At 46.0% G+C, this 22544-nt stretch overlaps 1 protein-coding gene across 1 annotated transcript; it reads right to left on the bottom strand.

The window, feature by feature from the left end:
• Nucleotides 1–1669: 1669 nt before the first annotated feature.
• LOC125000845 (sodium/potassium-transporting ATPase subunit alpha-1) lies at nucleotides 1670–20202 on the bottom strand. The gene is made up of 23 exons (XM_047576540.1): nucleotides 19964–20202; nucleotides 10826–10939; nucleotides 10512–10571; nucleotides 9436–9537; nucleotides 9200–9301; nucleotides 8995–9108; nucleotides 8706–8840; nucleotides 8275–8392; nucleotides 7923–8191; nucleotides 7528–7836; nucleotides 6199–6333; nucleotides 5679–5871; nucleotides 5418–5593; nucleotides 5193–5329; nucleotides 4842–4992; nucleotides 3907–4075; nucleotides 3659–3813; nucleotides 3437–3560; nucleotides 3000–3145; nucleotides 2787–2917; nucleotides 2483–2584; nucleotides 2258–2349; nucleotides 1670–2062 (listed from the first exon to the last, which is right to left on the bottom strand). Exons 1-23 carry the CDS (start codon nucleotides 19973–19975, stop codon nucleotides 2034–2036), a joined length of 3075 nt encoding a protein of 1024 aa, XP_047432496.1. The 5' UTR covers nucleotides 19976–20202; the 3' UTR covers nucleotides 1670–2033.
• Between the last annotated feature and the right edge of the window lie 2342 nt (nucleotides 20203–22544).

Genomic DNA, 22544 nt, shown 5'->3' on the forward strand with positions numbered 1-22544 from the left:
TGTTGGGAAACCTTTGGACCTGGCATTGATTCATGTAGATGTTACTTAAATTCAAGGACGGGAGACTGGGTACATGAACATAAAACAATAATAATAATAACAGTCTGTGTATTTTTAACACACTGTTGACAAGTTCGACAAAGATTGAATTTACTTCCTTGACTGTTTAGTTCAGTGCTCACCAGTTCCATGGTCTTTTTTTTATCCACTTTTGTTGTTTACATAACAACATAACAACAAGTTCTCAATGCCTGTTAGGAACTAGAACATTTATTTTTTGCATTCGTTTATTTTTTTATTTACTTTTATGCAGCTTAATTTGCACATTTAAATGCTCTGCCTTGTGGCGCTGCACTTTATTGAATAAATACAAATACTGCGACCAAACGCTTTCTCATCATCTCGTTATATGTTACACGTGAATCGTGACACTCCAGTTATTGTGGAGTGGAGTGGAGTGGGGACTACATTTCCTAGATTCCTACAGGAGTCCCTTACCTCGGAGGCACAAGGGAGGCCTACACAATATTAGGAAGGTGGTCATAATGTTGTGCCTTATCAGTAAACTACGGGTTTATATTTACATTTTCACGCCAGTCCAAAACATACCTAAAATTTGCTTGTGTAATGCATAGTATTGTTATTTTATAGACACTTCTGTTGGCGGACATTAACGTTGTGTTTTCTCAAACACCGGTGATAGCGATAAACATATATCCTACCACATTCACCCCGTATGCTACAATATATCACACCAACTGCTAATTAAATTCAAGTGTATTGGACTTAAAGTTAACATATTAAATTATTATTATTATTAGATAATATTTTTATTAATATGTTGTCGTACTTGTGCTCTACCTGAGTACCGACAGCAATGAGGTGAGGCGTTATTATTTTGGTAAAGTACTTCCGGTATTCGAGAGACGAAAATGTCCGCCATTAAAAACCTTCAATTAAGCTAGCCAGCCCGGCTAGCCTCTCTTTTACGTGTAATTTCAGCAGGTCGCGCTTACGCTTTAGCTCAATTTTGCTTGACTTATTAATTAACAGACTTACCCTTTTCATTATGCACGACTTCCTTTCCTCGTTTTATTTCAAATTTGTGTTCACTGTATTTCAGCGGGAAATCATCTCAATCAGCGACGTCATCCGTAAGGTGCGTAAAGGTGCAGACTAAACCATTCTCTCTGGACAAAGGGGGTGTTCTTATTTTGATATTATACTATGTCATAATACGAGCAGGATGCTTTAAGTTGACCTTTTTCTGCATTTTATATTTGGCCTGTGACTTCGTTTCCTCTTTTAAATGAGTAATTCACAACAGTGGTAAGCTCTTATTGGGAAAAAACACTATTTTCCCCCCCAACCGGAAGTAAGTAGTAAAAAGTACCTTTTTAAGAATAATTACACAGAGAAAGCAGCACTGTGTTCTGATCCCACGTTGATCGCGTTTGTGCAGCCCTGTGATAAGACTTTCCCATGTTGTGCTGATTTAAAAAAAAAAAAAAAAATAGATAATAGACCCATTGGCTAACTTCACCTTGATGGCCAAGACATCAGAGGCAAACTGGCCTTTTCATTTACAATTTATAGATAGAGTGTGGATGTGAAAGCCAAGCAACTGACTAACATTAAGAAAAAACATAATAAGGACAGGAGTCATTTGTGGGACCTGACTCGAGCGCATTTTTATTGAACGTTTATAACTGTTAAAAACATGTATAAAATTGGTCCTGTTTCAGAAACAAGGCACGCATAGTCATGTCAATGTTCAGTGTTCATGTCATTATTAGAATTATCATTTATCAACATCATCATCATCGGCATCGGCATCATCATCAGCACGTTCCATCTCAGTATTTGTCTAATAGTAGTAATCAAGCATTCCCTAATATAAAAAAACGTTCCAATTTTTTTGTTGTTTTTTTTTTTTCCCACAGAGGTTAAAATTTTATTTCCGAGCAGCAAGACAATATTCATGCAAAGACGGGAGTGGAAGAGAAGATGCGAGCAGACAGGCTGATGGGTCTTTAATAGTAGGTCTCCCGTTCCACCCAGCCTAAACGGACGGGGGGAGAGAAAACAAACACTGGAATTAGAGGCAACTTCTTGAGCACGAGGTTCAATCATTTTCTAAGGATGAAACGAGAAAGACTTTCGCTGGACTTGGAAAAATATCGGGAGAGAGAAGGGAGGTGGAGAGGAAAAACAAGAGAGAGAGGCACGGGAGGAGATAATAAAAGCATGGACTCACCTCCTGGGCTGCGTCTGAGGATCAGCTTACGGATTTCATCATAGATAAAGATGAGCAGGGAGTAGGGGAAGGCGCAGAACCACCAGTTGGGCCTGAAAAAACACAGAAAAAGAGATGAGAATCTGATCCGTGGCCTCGGGTCTGGATGAACAACGTGCGATTGCGGTGCCGGCGGTACGAGCTGCACGGGGACTTATTGGTGGCTTTACGGGCAGCTTTACTCACTTGAGAGGGTACATTCGGAGGGCGACGTCCATGCCGGGGCAGTAAGAGAGGAAGGCGGCCAGGGCGGTCTCCTCGAACAGCCCGAAGATCAGGATCTTGTTCCTGAAAGAAGAGGAATGAAAATTAAGCTGCGAGCCAAACAGAAATAGAGTTTAAAGGACTGGGTCGAGGAGCTGGTGCAAACCGCAGTGCCTTTTAAGTAAAGTTTATGCTGCTTAAAGCCCAAAATAAACACAGAGGTTAAACGAGTTCTTCCTAGAAAAGGGAGAGCGATGTGTAGAAGAGGCCTGGGCGTTTCACTCACTTCATGCCCTGCTGGAAGACGGAGTTCCTCCTGGTCTTGCAGATGATCAGGTCGGCCCACTGCACGATGACGATGCTGACGAAGAAGGCCGTGTGGCAGGTGAACTCTACGATCTTCCTCTGCTGGTAAGTCTAGCGGAACCAAACGAAAAAACGTCTCGTTTTAGATGCCACCCAGTTCTGACTCTTTCTTTCCCAATTAAACGCCACTCACCCACTGCTGTCCATAGCTGTCCTCCAAGTCATTGACGTATTTGTTGTCCCAGTTCACTCTGATGCCGACCAAGGTGGAGGGGAGGAAACCGTTCTCGGCTAAAATCACAAAGTACGTGAAGAAGCCGGCCAGCGCTTGGATCATACCTGCGGGAGGAGTTTTAAATGACGTTAAAATTCATTCGGAATTTTCAGTATTATTCTGGTCTTATATGGTGGTCAAGATGAGGCAAATCTATTCCTGGCTTTATTACCAAAGAGGGAGACATCAAAAGCCAGAGGCGGTGCTCTGTCATCGCCCTACGTACACTCCAGTTCTCTGTCAGTACACATCTATTTATGGCGCATGCCGCTCTCGCTCTTATCTCGGACCTCCCCGACAATGAGATTCCAGATACTTTCAACTTCTGGGCTGAAATCGAGGTCGAAATAAATTACCGATTTGTCCGTATGCTATGCTGATGAGCCTCTCGTTCACCAGTTTGTCTGTTTTGGGGTTTCTGGGCTGTCTCTTCATGATGTCGCTCTCGGCCGCTTCGTAAGCCAGGGAGATGGCGGGGACCTGGGAGCAAATTAAAAGGAAATGTAAGAAGAAGTTGTTCGTCTAGATTCATGTTGTGTGGCGTTTACAGCAAACCCTCGGTTGAAGAAAGAGCTCACCATGTCAGTTCCCAGATCGATACAGAGGATGGTGACGGTTCCCAGGGGCAGAGGAATGTTGGCGATGATGAAGAAGAGGAAGGGGGTGATTTCGGGGATGTTACTGGTCAGAGTGTAGGCGATGGACTTCTTCAGGTTATCAAAGATCAGACGGCCTGAAGTGAACATGACACAGATTTTAATGCTTTTTAACCTTTCAGCTTCATCCAAATCCACCTTGTTTAATCTAGTCAGCTTCAATCTGTTACCTTCTTCCACCCCGGTAACGATGGAGGCGAAGTTGTCGTCCAGCAGGATCATGTCGGCGGCCTGCTTGGAGACGTCGGACCCGGCGATACCCATGGCAACGCCGATGTCGGCCTTCTTCAAAGCTGGAGAGTCGTTCACACCGTCACCTGTCACGGCCACAATGGCTCCCTGGAGATGAGGGGGGGAAGGGTAAAGAAAGTGTCAAAGGCGAAGAAGAAGAAGAAAAGGAAAATTTGCATTTTGTTTTAGCGAAAGTAATGTTTGACTTCGGCTGAGAACCAGATGAGACGAGGTTCGTGTAAGAGGAAATCTTAAAAGGAAAAGTCACCATTCTTGTGTGAGGGGAAAAGCTTTTCAAAGGGGTTCAGGGAGCTTTGTTTGACAGGGCTGATCAAAGAGAAAAGAAAAAAGAAGACAAGAGGAGGGAGTGTTGAGGAAGCAGACGGATCACGGTGCTACTGCGCTATTTGTGGCAAAGCTGTGAAGGATTAAAATCCTGAGGGATTTCCTTGAAGAATATTAGCTACTGATATGGGTAATTAGGTAAATAACTTACAATTTAGGATGGAAGCAAGCTAAACTGATCATCAATAATCCTCTCGTCTTCTAGAAACCAAGCATTCGAATAAATTATGTTAATTAGACCTGTGACTTTCTACAGAGTTTTAGCTAGAGGTGGATTATAAGTGACACCACAGCAGACTGTACATTAAATATGGTAAGATTATGGCAAGATACGTGGTGTTCACAACTTGATCATCAGACCAAAGCGGTAATCATAAATAAGCATTAGGGAATGAGATTACCAAATATTCACCCATGCATTTACATAATATGGCCTACACGCATGCTGTGCTTACAAAAAAGAAAAGAAAAGAAGAAAAGTGGCGCAGAGGCTCAAGAGCAGAAAAATCCACATTTGTTTTGTTCCTACCTGTCGCTGGCATCCCTCCACAATGATCAGCTTCTGCTGCGGGGAGGTTCTGGCAAAAACAATCTCAGTGTGGTACTTCAAGATGTCGTCAAGCTGCTCCGGGTTCAGATCCTTCAGGTCGCCGCCGTGGACTACGCAGGCCTTGGCATCTCTGGAGGGAAAATCATACACAAAAATAGATCAGTCATATGTAAAAGGAAACCAAATCCCTTATGGATTACATGGATTTAGAGAACTTTACAGCCACATTTAGGAACAAAAAGAGATCCCAAAGAGGACCATGGGGTACTCCGCAGGTAGCACTGATTTTTATATTTACATACTAAGCGAGTTTTGCCGTAAAGCTGGTACCTTGGATTGACTTCATTGATTGGGATGTTCAAACGCGCGGCAATGTCTTCAACGGTCTCGTTGCCTTCGGAAATGATACCCACACCCTTAGCGATGGCCTTAGCTGTGATTGGATGATCACCTGTTACCATGATTACCTAAGGAGTAGAAAATTTGTTCAATAAATTTAAAGCTCTTATGCATAGTCATATTGTGAAATCATCAAGCTCTTGGGTCAGAGTGTACCTTGATTCCAGCGCTCCTGCATTTGCCCACAGCGTCGGGCACAGCAGCACGAGGGGGGTCGATCATGGACATGAGGCCGATGAAGCACAGGTTGTCGGTGGGGAAGTTCACCTCTTCCATGTCGAAAGCGAAGCCTTCGGGGAACTGGTCATCAGGCAGGTTGATGTGGCAGAAACCTAGATGGGAGATGGTGCGGTTATTTGAGATTCACCCCAGGTAATCCATTCATTCAGTTCACTCCTAAAAGCCACCCATCCTTACCCAGCACTCTCTCTCCCAGACCTCCCAGTTCCAGGTAGGCGTTCTGAAAAGCTTCTTTCATCTCGTCGTCCAGAGGCTGCTCTTTGCCCTGGATCATGATGGTGGAGCAGCGGTCCAGGATCCTCTCCGGGGCGCCTTTCATCACCAGCAGGTGCTTGGTTTCTCCTTCTTGTGAATTCTTGTGAATGGAAAGCTATGCACACAAAAAAAAAAAAAGGTTCACCACTGAATGGCTGTCCTTGACATTTAAGCTTTTTCAAAAGATTTACTGGGGAATAACCAGACAAGTCACGTTTAAGGCATCGATTTTCAACAATTAGCAAAGGTCACACAACGATCCGTTCCATCCGAGGCTCGGTTTCCCCTGAGGGCCTTGTGCAAAATTCATTTTACATTCTTGATTTACTGTCAACATGTTCGATAAGCTGACATTTAATATTTCAGTAAGGCCTCTAAGCAATTAAAGGAAAGTTGATATTTCACTCGTAGCATTAGAAAAAAAACGAATAAAGTTTCCCACCTGGTACTTGTTGGTGGAGTTGAATGGGATCTCAGCAATTTTAAGGTTTTTCTCTCTCATTTGCGCGACCGATCCGCAGCAGAGCTCAATGCACTTCAACAGAGCTGATTCAGAGGCATCGCCGGCTACGTCTCTCTGGTGAAACAAAGGTTGAGAAGAGAACATTATTCATGAGCACTTTATATATCTGAACAACAAGCATTCAACTGAAATCCAAAAACATAGGACATAAAAGGGATTAGACTGGAAAACTTGGCATTAAAGGAAAATGCTAATTTTCTTATTTTCTCCAATCATAATTACTGGCCTGACTCTTGTAACGGCGACCGAGGCGAAAAAAAATAACAAGTGGTGAAAGAGGATGATGGGTAATTAGAGTGGCGATGCTACTCAGACATTTACAGGTGATTAACACACACGGATACATGGACACACATGGACACAATGTTGTGGAAAGAAGAAAAGTCTCATAGCCAAGAGATCTGTGTGTGTGTAGCGGTGTGTGTTTTAGGGGGTGGGGCTCAGAGTAATTATGTAGTGAAAACGTGTATGTGTGTGTGTATACACTCCAGGGTATATAGAGGCTGAAAAACAAGTCTGTTTGTCGGAGATGCAAGATTTATATATTTTTTTTTAAATACGTATATTTTTGTTATTTTGTTTTTGCAATTTTTGAATATCAAACATCCAAAAATAGTCTTTTTTTAAAAATATATTTCAATAAGAAAATTTGATTCTTTGTTAAAAGACTGTTGACCTTTTTTCAAATGTTATTCTTAATTTACAAGTGTCAACCGTCAACAGTACAATGAGGCGTTTATGCAGCAGTTCACATCTAAAGTCACAACCTGTGGAAAACACTGCAGAGAAACATTCTACTTTCACAACAGTCTCTCACCGAATTCAACAGAAACAATTGAATTTGCAGTCACTTGACTCATTATACAGCATTTTTCTTTTCATAAAAATGAGTCAGTCCCTTGTCCGGCAGATTTTAAAGCTTTGAATAACCAGCAGTCATGAAGTACACTTCGGACGGTGTTGACATTACTAGAAATGAAGTGGAAAAAAACAAGAGGGCACAGCGACATATAAACAAATAGTTTGAAAAAAGGGCATATTCAAATTCAAACTGTGCAGGACTGTAAAAAAAAATGAGTGCGCACACACTAAAGGCCTAAAAGAACAGAAAAACCTTTCTTGTCGATCAGCAGAGAATGAAAGCTGATTTCTATTTTTAGCTGTAAGAGCTAGTGGCTTCCCAAACAACATTACCCAATACACATAAACAAACAACTTAAAAACCTGTGTGTCTCAGGGTTATCCTACCTTCAGGATGGGAACGTTGGACTGCTCAGCCAAGAAGACGGCGCGGTTGCAGAGTCCGGCGACTCTGGCCAGACAAGTCCAGGTGGTTGAACTCCTGTCGAAGGACGTGCCGCTCTGGTTCTCGGTGGTGTCGGCCTCGTGGATCTGGTTGTCGAACCACATGTGGGCCACCGTCATCCTGTTCTGGGTCAGGGTGCCGGTCTTGTCGGAGCAGATGGTGGAGGTGGAGCCCAGGGTCTCCACGGCTTCCAGGTTCTTCACCAGGCAGTTCTTCTTGGCCATACGCTTGGCAGTCAGGGTCAGACACACCTAGAGACACATTAGCTCGGGTCAGTTTGGGTCATTTCTGGGATCCATCGTTAGATGTTTAACACGCATGAAGCTCTTGGACTCACAGTGACAGTAGCCAGGAGACCTTCTGGCACGTTGGCGACAATGATACCGATGAGGAAGATGACGGCCTCCAGCCATCCATATCCAAGGATGAGGGACAGGATGAAGAAGGAAACACCCAGGACCACGGCCACGCCGGTGATGATGTGGATGAAATGCTCGATCTCAATGGAGATGGGAGTGCGCCCCACTTCCAGCCCAGAGGCTAGCGTGGCGATGCGACCCATGACGGTGCGGTCTCCAGTGCTGATCACGATGCCGCGGGCAGTTCCTGTAAGCCAGGATTAGATTTTTTAAAAACCTCTGAGCGTCATTCTCTCATCCGAACGGCTCGAGTGGATCCTGCTACCCTACCTTCGACGCAGTTGGTGGAGAAGAAAGCAATGTTCCTGGTCTCAAGGGGGTTCTCGTTTGAGAAATCTGGGGTACGAGTCTGGGGCTCGGATTCACCAGTCAGAGAGGAGTTATCCACCTGAGGAAAAAAACATGTAAAAACAATGTGGCAATAACGACCTTAAGGAAAAACAGAACATTTTCTGTGGCTGAAACTAAGGGATGAATGGTAGATTCAGGTCTACTGACAGTTTGGTTCCGTAACGGAACAACCGCTAAATCATGCAGAGGCTGACGGACAAGACGTAAGCGGTTGAAAGAAAAGCTTGGCCTAGGGTCATTTGGTGCCATTTCACAAAAATGTACCATAATATCCAGTGATTTAACCACTCGTCTAGGCGCCCCTTGAAGGATTTGAAGCAGAAGAATAGTTTTTCGTCAGCAGCGCCTACCTTGCAGCCGTGGGCCGAGATGATTCTCAGATCGGCAGGGATCCTGTCACCACCTTTCACCTCTACCAGATCACCAACCACCACCTCCTCGGCGTTGATGCTCTTCTTCTCTCCGTCGCGGACAACCAGGGCTTGCTACAAGACGGGACATGACAGAGACAAAGGAGAAAGTGAGTGTTTTAGCTTCCGAGGGAATACTGGTTTCAACATAGCGCTCCTTCGCGTCATCGAATCATTTCTTGTGATTTGGCTATATTCTCCTTAGAAAGATTCAAGGTGTAAGGAGCACCTGTGGGACCAGGTTCTTGAAGGAGTCCATGATCTTGGAGCTCTTGGCCTCTTGGTAGTATGAGAAGCAACCAGTGATGATGACGACAGCAGAAAGCACAACTCCGAGGTACAACTGTGGACATGAGGACATTGCATTACCACAACGCTTCAGGTTAAACATCAAGCCTCGCTTTATTATTTATTATTCAAGATATTTTCCTCACATTATCATTCGCGGGCTCATCCTCCATCGCAGCCTGAATACCGTAGGCCAGGAAACAGAGGATGGCGCCGGTCCACAGAAGCATAGAGAAACCGCCAAACATCTGGAGGAAAACGAAACAGGAGGGTGACCATCCATTCCAACAAATGTACAAGACAAAGTGCCCGAAGCTTGTTTTTCCCAGAGCGCTACTACCAAGAGAGGCCGAGATCGATTTTTAAATAACGGCGGTGGTACCTGTTTGCAGAATTTGACCCACTCTGGAGTGGTGGGAGGAGGAGTGAGGGCGTTGGGCCCATCGCGGGCCAGATTCTCAGCAGCCTTCGCGCTGGTCAAACCCTGATGGGAGGAGAAGATCCAGAGAAGTCGGCGTTATCGACCCCGCTCGAGTTAAACAACAACATCTGCTTGGAAACGGGCCCAAATTTCATTATCATTGTCGATGCCAGACAGCCGGCCACACATGCGCAACCCCTCGCCGCATTTTTAAGTCCGGAGGGGATGGCCGGTTGCCCGCAGTTGCCTGGCAACGCAGCATCAACAGAGAAACGGGGCCGTTTCCTTCACCAGCAGGTAGGACGACGAACGCGGCGAAGAGAGGAGAGACGAGGCAAACAGCAGGACGTGAAATCAGGGCAGAGGGGCTTCTGTGGCTGGTAAATTATTAACAGCTGCCGCACACGCATGCATGCGCGCACATGGAGAGCTCGGAGACCCCAGTTAGAGGCACTGATTAACCATTCTCCTTGATCTTTCCTGCATGACCAGGAGCACATTTGCATGAGGATGGAGGGCTATGTGGAGTGTGTGATTGAATGGGTGGGGAGCATTTTTCTTTAAGACGGGATTCTGAATGGGCACGTTTCCTTAACTGATAAAAAATAATAAAAGCTGACGATGCCACGTCAGATTTGGATGACGACTATTTTCATCAAAGCGGATTTCATTTAAGGGATGGCAAAATAAAAACTGAAGAAAGCTAGACCGGCCGGTTTATTAGTTACAGCCAACCGCGCGATCGCATCGCTATCGATCTTTGTTTCAACAACTCTCCCCTCACGGCGTGACGGAAAATCCTCTTTTTAATTCGTCGCCGCGCCGTCTATCATTCATTCATCGAGTGAATGTCAACTGTCGGGCTGGAGAGAAAAATGGCGGCGAATGGCAAACAGCAGCCAGTGTTTGATCCCAATCTAATCTCCGCGATGAATGTTGACACTGCGATAGAAGCACTCCTCTGAAACATTGCATCGCGACGCCGAAGTGACATCCGAGACGGATGCGCAAACCCCCCCACTCTCTCTCGCACTCACATTGCTGAGGTCCGTTCCATATTTGCGATTGAGCTCGTCCAGCGTCAGCTTGTGGTCGTCCTGCGAGAACACACACAGACAAAGCGGCATCAGTGTCAGCGTTTACGGCTGCTTTATCGTCTTTTATTTTACAATGACATCTTCTCATGATCCAATAATGACAGAGAAATGCAGAGTTTAAGAAGGAATGACTGGGTGAGTAGCTGATACGAAAAAGTTCTCGTATGTGGTGTTTTAAAGCACGATAAAAAGGACTGGATGTTCAGGGGACAATCGGAGGAAGAGGACGAAAAAAAAAATAAGTGAACACCCACCATGTCCACTTCCTTCTTTAGCTCATCCATATCCTTCTCTTTCTTCTTCCCCTTCGCTTTCTTCTTGCCCCCCTGCTCCGAAGTCGCAGCCAGCTCATACTGCTCTCGTCCTTCCTGGAAACACATCGAAGGAATAAACACAGTTTAGCCACAGCAGCGACTGCTCCACAATCTCTCAGCTCAAGTGACATTATTACACCGCCGGCTCATTAGCGGATGATATCAGTAATGCTGATTTCTGTTGAAATGTAAGCTACACAAATGGGATACAATATAAGCAGGTGGAGGTACAACAGGTTCTTTCAGCCGAGCACACTCTGAAATGTGTTGTATTTGTAGCTGGTTTCATTTTATTTTTTTTCTATGTTACATTTCAGCTGCAGCAGTTTATTAGTATTGAGTCGAATAAAAGTTACAGATGTAACCACGGTTCTATGAACTCCCTAATAGCAGTTCAGTGGTCAGAATAAAAAAAAAAAAGGATAACCCTGGAAGAAAACTTTCCATAATAAAAAAAAAAAAGCAAAAAATAAGAATTGCTCAAATGTTTAGAGAAAGGGTTTCAGTCAAAACAAGAAAAGATTGATGGCAGGTGTGGCTTTTCCGTGCTCCAGCACTGAAATAAGAGGCGATTACATTTACAACTCCTCATCTCTTAATAATTTTGCAACCCTGATTCTGACCAACAGGCGCCACTAGACAAAATACAGTATGCCAAATGAAATGGAAAATAAAGGTGAAAGTTCACACTGAAGACCTTTGACGAGCGCCAACAAAACAGACCATGCGGAAGTCAAGTGGCGACTAGTGCTGAGGTGGATCTGACGCAGCGTCCGATGACTCAAAAATGCCACTTTAAAAATGCAAACATAGGCCTCAACTGTGGGAAAGAAACCGCCTCAAACTTTAACAGACGGCCCAAGTTAAAATAAAAAGAGTCACTTCTTGACTTGTCACATGCAGTTAGGTTGCGATATCAAAAATCCTCTCGGGAGGGAAAAAAATAAAAAATTCTTGGATCCTGGCTTTATGGACGACGGTTCCATCTGTCGCTGCAAACACACCACCGGGGGGATATACTTTGTCAAAAATATCCAAACTTTTCAACAGCTTTGTGCAGGGAATGTAACTTTATAATAAACCATTTTCCATCTGCCCGACTTGGAATAGCATCGCTCAACAAAAGCTCCCTTTTGACGTCGCCTTTTATAGTAATCTGTAAGTGAACACGTGATTATCGCTAGCTGCAGGTATTACCAATCAGCTTTAAAAGATGTTTAAACTCCCCTTTGACCGTCTGCGTCCATAATGAAACCAGAGGGAGGAGAAACAAATACGTGGCTTTCGGTTCGTTTGGAAGATAAGGATGCGTTTGTGTGCCGAGACCGATTAGGCTGCTGCTCCAAACTAATTTCCCCTCACTAAACACTCCCACTGGCAGTAAACGTCCCACTGCCTCCAGGTCAAATACACAAAGCTTCATTCAGCGGCTTTTTCTAAACATAACCCCGCCAGATGAACACCTCAGCGAAACTCCCGAGCAGGAACAATAAACCGGGGCTGGAGTAATTTGCCGGTAATCACACTTAGGGACATTTTGTTGATCTGAACTCCAACTGTGGCGCAAATTCTCTCGCTGTTGGAAAGAAAGACTTTAAGTGGACAGACCGCCTCCAAGTTTAGACGAGCGTAAACAGCGTCCGACTCGGGGCGTCGGAGTGTCCCGTCTCTCACTTGACACGCCCTATCACGCCATCAGCTCCGGCACCTTGGCACAGAGCGACAGTCGGCCTCTCCTTCCCGTCCCTTTCTTCTCGCCGTCACCCCCGCAGACGTCCCCTCTCGTTATCGGCGCCCGCCGTGGCCGACGGAGCGACAAAGGCCCCGCGGAGGAGATTGTGTCTCCTGGAACGGCGGCGAGCCGGAGGGCGCGAAGGACGCGGTGACGGCCAGGAGGCGAGATAGCGGAGAAGAAAGGGGAACCGGCGCGAGGGCAGGGGCTGGGCGAGGAGGTGAAATCGAAACGCCCGAAAGACACAACTGACCAGGTGCGAAATCTAGGACTGGACGCCGAGGCGTTAAACAAGAGGGTAAACCCCATGTGGCGTCCAACACCTCCGTCCTCTTTGTTGTGTTGCAGGAGGTAAAGTGAGGCGAGTATAATAAATCTGCGGTTTATGGACAGCGCACAGATGGCCACCAGAGCTTGGGGAAAGATAAAATAAATCTAGTCATGACAGAAATCTGTTGTTGTTGAGTGGTGTAAGACAATTTGCACACAATGTCCGTCTTCCAGATTACGGCAATTACTCGTATTAATTTTGGATAATAACGTTCCCCTTTATAGCATCGCCACAAGGTTCATATTTGCAAAAATGTCTCAAAAATTGAATTTAGATTGGTAACTATGGCGTCCAGAGGATGTATCCCAATAACGTTGGCGTGTCCAGCGCCTGCAAAAAACGAAGCCACCCGAGCATTATCAGCAGTAGGTTTTTTATTCCACGCAAAACTGCAAATATTATGATTGTGACTAAGACCGTATCCACTCTAACCCATTAACATGCATCAGCGGCCAAAACATTTAGCGTTAGTCAGCAGGCGTTTAGGCATGTTGAGGGAGAGGAAGTTAAGCCCGTGTCTAGTTCGGAGTTGGTAACAGGAGACTGCAACACTAGAAGCCAAAATCGATTAGCGGTTAGGGCTCGTCAATAATTCAACGCTGTACAAGAAGCAGAGGTGTTAGCGCGGAGGGAGGCTCCCCGTCGAAGCGACTGCTAATGAGCTAACGGGCTGCAGCGACTTTCTTTCACTGGCCAGATTTAGGACGCAAAACGGACCAAATATGGACATCCTGCACACAAGGTCCCAGTCATGGAAATATGCTAACTAATATTGTGTTGTTTTTTTTTTAGTTTCCCAGGGAGCCACTAAAGCAGAGTGTCTGATCCCAGCACATGTTGTTATTGTTCCTCGAGCCCCCCGGCCCGGGGAAAGCTGGGAAAACACCGAGCCCGGTTCAGGATCACTGCGGACAGATCTTAGCCTCTGGACCCCCGAGGGCCCCCGGGGGCCATCTGGCTTTTAGGCAAATAGTTCAGAGCCCTAAGCTGGAACACAGACTTGTTTCTAATTTAGCACATTTAACGTTTCCTGTGTTTATAGTTCGATTTTAATGTCATCCAGTTGTCAGGTTACGGTTTGAATGAAGTTTTTAAACAAAACGTGTCTTGGATTATTTATTTTTAGCTTAAAAAGTCACAGAATATAACTGGAAGATGAATTATTGAAGGAAAATATGTGTTAACTGCCTTAAATACTAATCAAATTTAAGAAAAGTCTCAGTAAAGACGGTTCCCAAACGTGTTGTGGCACATCAATAACTGCATTTCCTACGTATCTATGCCGGACATTTCAAGTGCAGCACTTGAAGTGAATGAACAGAGTCGGAGGAAATGCCAGAACGGACACGTTAACCCGCCAAAGAGATCGTCGTCCCCGTCTCAAAAAGGCCGACGTTCAAACGCGCTGGCGACGCTACACCAGACGCTGCTCGCATCAGACAGGCGAGTAGGGCCTCGGCGCGACTCCCCCTGCATCTGCTCTTGACATTTCCTTAAAAAGATGGAGCGAATTGAAAAGTAGAGCTCCTCAGCTGAGGCGGTGTCTCGAAGCCCGGGCCAAGTGCGCTTTCTCCCTCGGCGCCCCGGCCAAAGTTTTCCACCGCTGTCTTTCGTCTGGCACTGTTTACTGCGTCGCAGCGTCGGACTGGCAAGTTTCTGCTGAGGCAGAGCTGAGGTCTCATTTTCATCTTCGTTTCGTTCATTCCGTTTGAGCTGTATCCCTGAGTCCAGCACTTTGATTGGACTGAATTTGGAGTGTTTTATGTGACCTACACCTGTATCTCCCTAATACACTTGTAAGTGGTCCAGAACTCGTCTTCTAAGTGTTTTTAATTCTATTTTAGAGTTTCTCATATCCTGGTATCAAAATGTTGACTCACCCTGCACCCAGGGGCAGGTACAAACTTAGCATCCAATGAAATGCCTTCTTGGATTTTCAAACCCCGTGCCTCTTTTATGGGGACGAGTCAGACGTCGTTATGTGGTTCTTACAATCCATCAACTTCAAAGCATTTTAAATAAGTTTCAATTTTTGCTCTTCAGTATGTATTCAGATCTTTGCTCAAAAACAACAAAAAAAATCCCCAATCACTGCACTAAGCTGAAATGTATTCGAGTGGAAACCCCCCTTTTTGATCAGGTGGTGTCGCTTTTGTGACAAATCGACTTGTGGTCTCGTTAGCCAAGACTGACACATTACACCCCTGAAACATGTCACGTGGAAAAGAAAAAAAAAGAAACTTCAAGGGTTTCGAAAGCACTGTAATGACTGGATCCCATTCTCAGTGCTGCGTTTACCACTCAACTAACTGGTACTCTGACATTACATGTGACCGTCAATGTTGTGGTGGCATTTTCTTCATGGTCTTAGATGGTGCAACACATTTTCTCACGTTTGCTTCATGCCACCACATGCTGCCTTTACTCAATGTAGCACTGAGGCTTTGGAAATGACAACTTTTTATTATAATTCTTAGCATGTTCCTTATATGCACGAGATGATCATTTCAGGGTATAACCTGGTGGCAATGGAGATGTCAGGATTGGTAAGGATTCGTAGAAAAGAAAAGTGTTGGAGGTACAAAGAGAAATAAAGGTGATCTGATCTAGAGCTGAAGGAGACGAAGAGAAAAGACGGAGGTAAAGAAGGATTTGCCCCGACGAAAAACAAACGCCACATTAAACTTGTTTTGACGAAGCTTTGCGGACGCCCGACAATGGCTCTTTGTGCAACTTTGGGCAAATCTGCATCAAAAACCCCAAAACAAAAGGATCAGTTTCATGTGACCGGTAAACCCACAGGCACGTTTCATCCGGCGAATACGCCGACACGCGGTCCGTCTCTCGTTGACGTGTGTGGGAATTTAAAAAAAAACAGGGATACAAACAAACTTTCACTTCTGGGCATTTCTCTGGACAAGCGAAATCTTTGGCTAGGGCAACAATTTATGCCTGACGTTAGGTTGCTTTACCGCAACGGGTCTACGCAGACCATGCGTAGAGGACACTGTCTAGTCCATCTCTCTTGAGATTTGTGGGAATTTCAAAAAAATGGTTAAAAAACAAACTTTTACTAACTTCTTTAAGGGTATTTCTTGGTAAAGCAACATCGTCAGACAGGGCAACAGTTTAGTTTGGGTATTTCTAACAGTCTTGAGGGCGCTTTATGTAACAGGTCTACGTAGAGGGCTAAGCTGTTGGAAGAATTTATACTGACGCTTAACTCGTTTTACAGCACTGTCACGTGAATACACAACTTAAACGTGTGCTGAAAAACTACGCTGAGCAGAGGGGAGGTTGCACATTAGGCTATGACGTAGGGTCCAGATCTACGGCGTCCCTACGTCATAGATCAAACTTAAGTGGAGACTATACATTGGATTTCCTCATGTTAAGTTTGGATATACCCGTTTAAAGTTTGGTTTAAAGCAGAAGATCAGGGTTACGGTGAAAATGAAGTTTGTGTGAGCCCATCCGATCGAGAAAAACTGAATCCACTGAATGAACAAGCCTCCATCTTAACCATGAATTTATCCCCCGTCCTCCTCCTCTTCCTCTTCCTCCTCCTCCTCCTCCCCTGAGAAAGCAACCCCCTAAAAGTCGAAGAGGACATCAGACGAGGCGGCGCGGCCGAGCGCTCGCATACTTTACAGGCAGAATTCCTGTGAACAGTCCGTCCCAGTGCCGCCGTCTTTTAGCCAGATACACAAGCTGCTCATTCAACTGTGCCGACACACACACACACACACACACACACACAGTCCTGGGAATTCGCCCGGTTGCTACCAGCGACTATTGCCACACCTCTTGAGATATGTGAATGGACAGAGTCACGTGTCCTCCTCTACTTCTCCCCCTTTCTTCCCATGTCCCCCTCTCCCTCTCCCATTTATATTCCTCCTCCTTTATTCTTTCATTTCCTACCACCCCCCCCCTTCTTCCCTGTTACAACGGTGAAAAGAAAGTGTGTTAATTTACACGGGGTCTTGTTTAACACTCCCTTCACGTCCTGTGCAACTTTCAGCTTTTTTTTTTTTCTCCCCTCCAAACAGAACAAAAGTAAATGAATGGATGGGTGAATGAATGGATGAATGAAGGTCTGTCCCTGTTGGAAACTCGGTGCTCGTTTTCCATAACCGCCAATGGCGTGGTTCGTTCTTTCCACGCACACGTGAATGAGAAGCGGGAGATGAACATGACATTTTATTTAGCGATTGCAGTTAGCTCCAACCACTTGTCAATCTGGGTTAGAGATGGAGAGAGCAGGTCGTTTGGAGCTGCTCTGGTGTAAAAGTGAAGTAAATCAATGCCTACTTTTTCACTTTCAGACCTCCCCCCGTCAGCATCAACAGGCTAAGAAAGTACAGCTACAAGTTGCATCATTTCCTTAACAGCAGGAGACATTTGCCACAAATAGTTTTTTTGTGTGTGTGTTCTCATGATCACACGAGACAGTGACCTGATTTTTCGACAGAAAAGTTCACATCTCCTCGAGCAACGTGACGGAAGAACAGCTCCGGAGTTTGTTATTCATTTATTTTTGTAAATGTGGACGTTCCGGTTTCGCCGAGGAGCAACAGGCTCGCGAAGGAAGTTCGAAGAAAGAGAGGGCAGGAAGACAAGCGAGAAAGCGGAGAGATGGAACGCGGCGCGGCGACAGAGCGGGAGAGGGAGATGTGCGCGTGGAGGAAGAAGGGATCCGAGATCGAGGGCGAGAAAGAGGAAGGGCAGGGGGGGGGAGCGTGTGTGGGCGCTCGGGCTCGGGGGACGGACGAGGGGGTGGCCCGTGACAAAAGCCCCCCCCCCGGTTAATGCGCCGCGACCGCCGAGCGGAAAGAATGTTAAATCCTCGGGAAAAGCCGGGGAGAGGGACAGAGGGAAGGAAAACAGGTACGGGCGGAGAGAACAAGGGGGGAAACGGAGTGTGAGGAATGGATGTGAAGGTGTAATCGGGCGCCTCGTTGACGGGGGATCCGACGAGCCGGGTCGGGACTAAAATAACCAACAGCGTCGTCTTCTTTCTCTTAACAATCAGACAAACGTGGGTTTTTATTTTGAACTTCATGCGCTCATCTACTTATATATAGAAAACTGAGCCAACAAGCTGCTGAAGTCCTTCCACCTGTTTTCAGAAATCGAACCCATGCAGCTTTGATGAATTGCTCTGCAGACATGAGTGCGAGAGGCCGAGTCGACGCCTGTCTCCCCTCTCATCCCTGCGTCGCTGCGCAGTTAAAGCGCTCGGCCTGCAGGTAGAGAAGTCTCACCCCGTCTGAAACCTGCGCGATTTTATTAGCGCCTTCGCACGAGGCAAAGAAACGCCCGTCTCCAAGTTGCTCAACGGTGGCAATGCGGCAACTGGTGGCCCTCAATGTCCCACCCCCACCTCCTGCCCGCCACCTCCTCCCCCTCCGAGACAATCGATCGCTCCTCTCAGCCCCCTTTGCTTTTGTTTACTGCGCCGAGCTCCGGAGGTGAGGAGAAAACACAGAAAAAAATCATCCTCTCCTCAAACCTGTGCTTCCCCATTACAACTCCCTCCCCCTCCTCTTCCTCCTCCTCCTCCTCCTCTCTCCTCCGGCAGCCGCGATCGCCTCTTCCAAGTCCAGCTATTTGGCCGTGCCAGCGCAGAACGCACTGGTGGAGGGGAGAGGAGACGCGGTGGGGAAGTGGAAGGAGGTTGGATGGGGGCAGGGCACGGTTTTTTATCACATATGGGAGGAGAGGAAGAAGAAAAGAAAAAAAAAAAGAGAGAGAGAGAGTGAGAAAGAAAAAGCACCACCAGCACCAGCACCAGCAGCAGCAGCCAAGAAGCTAAAAGACAGAGCGGAGGGAAGATCTGCAGGATCGGAAATGAGCGGCGGGGGGGTGGGGGGGGGGAGAGGCTCGACGGGCTCGTTCTGCTTCGCATCTCCCGCCACATCTCTCCCGTCTCCGTCCACCTCTCCGGCCCCTTCCGAAGGCTGAATCTATAATGAGTTGGTTCGAATGCGCAGAAGGGTGTGGCGAGGAGTGACATTTAACACAACAGGGTTCAGTTTCATCACATACAGTTCAGGCTTCTGTGCCGAGAGGTATGATAACAGAAGGGCTGATGGCAAATCTAGGTCGGGTCTCCATGACTCCGTTGCAATAGATGAAACATTTAAATAAATATATATATATATATATATATATACGTACATATGCATACATATACATACATGCATATCAAAAAAATAACCAGATGTAATTTTATAAAATTTTATAAAAATCAAAAAGTGCCCTTCCTTTCATTTTTTTTTTTTATTCATTTAACGTCATTTGCATGTTCTTAAAAGGAGATGATATTCTTCCTGAAAGCACTTTAGAGAAGTTCAAGATAATTGGTCACACAGCTCACAATCTCCCAGCCGAGAAAAATGGGTTGGACTGTGAACGCAACCCTCCCACTGCCTAGCCATTAAGCTAAAACTGCAAAATGTCACAGCAAATAAATAAATAAATAAATGAAACACCGACTCCCATTGTCGCTTCACGTGTGTCTTCTCGGCCGCACATTTGACCCCTTTTTTTTTCCCTATTTGAAACGGTTTTTAGATTGTTCCCACGGACCTTGAAGTATCCCCCTCAGCCATTCACGCCGTTATTTTTCTCAGTTTACACGGGTTAATTTCCACAGCCGTGTGAAACTTTGACAGCCCAGGCGTTATGTAACCGGACACCGAGCATCTTTAGGAGGGATGGAAACTTTCTTCTGAGGGGAAAATTCGCCGAAATATACATACATGAAAGTGGGTCTCGGGAAATGAGGGTTCAAAACACGGAAGTAAACTCAAAGACCCCTCAAAGGAAAGCGGCGGGTTTTTTTCTTTAAAGAGAAAATGGAGCTTATCTCGCCACATGTTATCCTCCACCCCCCCGTGATAATAGCAACGTCGATACACAAAACCACTTGTTTGAACGGCTAAGTTTTGTAACAGTTTACTCCCAAAGGACTCACACATGAAGAAATAAGAAGAAAATGTATACTCACTCCTCTTCCCATGGTTTCAAAGATGTTACTCTTCCCAGTTCAAGTAAAAAAAACGGACACAAACAAAACTCCGCCTTAAAAAATATGTACAATAAAAAAATATTAAAATAAAATAAAACTCCCGGATGTGACTGTTAAATATATTTTTTTAATATTTTTTTTTATTTTTTTTTTTCTTCAGCACGTGTCACTCCTTCGGAACGCACATCCGAGCTCGCGATCCGCCGCGGCAGACCCTCCAATACTTATAGACGGCGTTCCTTCCATTGTGACGTCGACGCCGTTTGCCATGGCAACCCCACGGAGAGAGGCGGAGCGTCCGCCATTACTGGGCGTTTTTCTTCGTCTTTTTCTCTTTTTTTTTCGTTTTTTTCTTTTTTTCGGAGCTTGCCATGCAACACACACACGGAGCACACATAAAGAACAGGAGTCCGATACATTTGTCAATAACTGTCAGTAACTAACTAACAAAAAAAAAAAAGAAATGAAAAAAATGAAACAGTTAGATAATTTGGTTAAAGTGTAGCACAAGCTGAGTGTGACAAAAAAAAAACTAGCCAAACTCATCCTTAGACCCATCAATAAAGCGTGCTGTGTTGCATTTTTAACCTCGATACTTACACTGAATGCAACAGGTTTCAAAAAGTTATGTGTTTTTTTTTTAAAAAAAAAGAAAAAACTATTTATTTAGGCTCGGGTGTAAAGAGGTCGAGCGTAACACACACACACACACACGCACTCCTGACTCATCCACACCTCTCCCGGCTGAACAGCTGGGTTCACAGACACCTCCTTTCCCCCGTTGCTTTGACAAGGTTGTTGCGTGCAGATAGCGGCCGGCCAACTTCCCTCCCTCTAAATGCAGAGTCGTGTTCGTGTACGCACACTTCACGTGCGCTATCTGCACATGCATTGTCAATAAAAAAAAATATTTTTTTTTTTAAAAAGTGCAGATTCCACCACACACACGGCCCCTGAAGGCATCCCTCCCCCCTAACAACCTTTCTTCCCTCCAACATATTTTCCCCATCTCTGTCGGCAGTGGGCTGGAAATAGATGCGGCTCCCCAGCTCCGGGATGCTGCCTAACCTCTGACCCTCCCCCCACGCTCCCCATGAGGATGGTAGTTAGGGACCGGGGTTCAACACAGAGACCCAATTGATTATCGTTTGCTTGCGAGTTTTGCATCGCGGCACCCCTTTTTGGCTGTTTGTTCACGGAGCTCCTAAACCCCGTCATCCCTCATTACAAATGAGAGATTTAGTCTTTCATCCCTGGATCTACGAAGCCTGAAGCCGGAGAGACGCAGCCACTTGTTGTTGGAATGTATGTTTGTTTGTTTTTTTTATGAACGTCAGGCAAAAAAAAAAACGTTTTCTGCGCGGTGCTGCTCCCGCACCAGCGGCTTTCACCCGGCTATTATCGGCGGGCTGTGGTAGATTACGCTTTGAGTGCGACCTCTTCAACCGTGAAGTAGACCCGGGCGGGCGGGATGAGCCTGCCGCCGCCGGAGTGCTATTGTACCCTGATAGGTAGGCCGTGTCACTCTGCGTCTGGCTCCCCGCGCATTCTAATAGAGTTTATCAGTCTGACTGACAGGGTGAACCCGAGATAGATCGAACCCGGCGGAGAGGGGATACTATAGGCGTGCTTATCTCGATCTCTTTTCTCCTCTCGGGCCTCTTTTTTTTTCTCTTTTTTTTTTAAATAATGACGCAACACGCGCAAACAAACAAAACCACAGGTGGACCCGACTCACAGGTGGACACGGTGCGGCGAGCCCTCGGATTTGCGGAGCACGTGCGCCGGGCTCGAACCTGCGAGTGTTTGTTTTGACGAGTGCGTTCGACGGCCGCGCGCTATAAATAGCCTAGATTTTATTTAGATGTTGGAGAGAGAGAGAGGAAGAGAAAGCCAGATAGAGAGGGAGAGGGAGAGAGAGAGATGGGGGGGGGGGGTCTCGAATGAGTTGCCATGGCAACAGGCACGTTCAGGGGCCCTGCATGTGAAGGAAGGAGGAGGAGGGAGGGGGGGGTGAAGGCATGATAATGTTAGCCTCTGTCTACAGCTTTTCTTTAGTGTCTAATAAGGAATCTGACTAGCCGGAAAAAAAAAAGCGGCATTAATGAGAGCTCGTAGTTGTGGATGATATCCAGCGTGAAAATGCGGCCATCTGCGACCAGGTTGGTGCGATGATGGGAGATCGGTTGCCCACACACACACACACACACACACACACACACACACAAATGAGAACAGTTGAGGGAAGAAGGGGGCGTCCATAATGACTAGGGCAAACACGGAAAGCAGATAGCGCCAGAGTGGTGTCAGTTAATTTTCACTGAGGGCCTCTTCACGCATTAGCGGGCGGCGGAGCGATCCATCGCAAACACTGCTGCGGCCGGACGGCTCTCGAGATAATGGACGCGCACAAACACACCAACGCGCTCCTCTCTGGCACGCTTTAATACGACGCGGTTGGAGACGCAAAATAATAATAAAAAAAAAAAGAGGTGGAAATGCTGTTAATGCTGACACGACTTTAGGCAGATTTCGGACGAAGACAAACACGCACACGTCG

The sequence above is a fragment of the Mugil cephalus genome, chromosome 23, assembly GCF_022458985.1.
Source record: "Mugil cephalus isolate CIBA_MC_2020 chromosome 23, CIBA_Mcephalus_1.1, whole genome shotgun sequence".
NCBI classification, from domain to species: domain Eukaryota; kingdom Metazoa; phylum Chordata; class Actinopteri; order Mugiliformes; family Mugilidae; genus Mugil; species Mugil cephalus.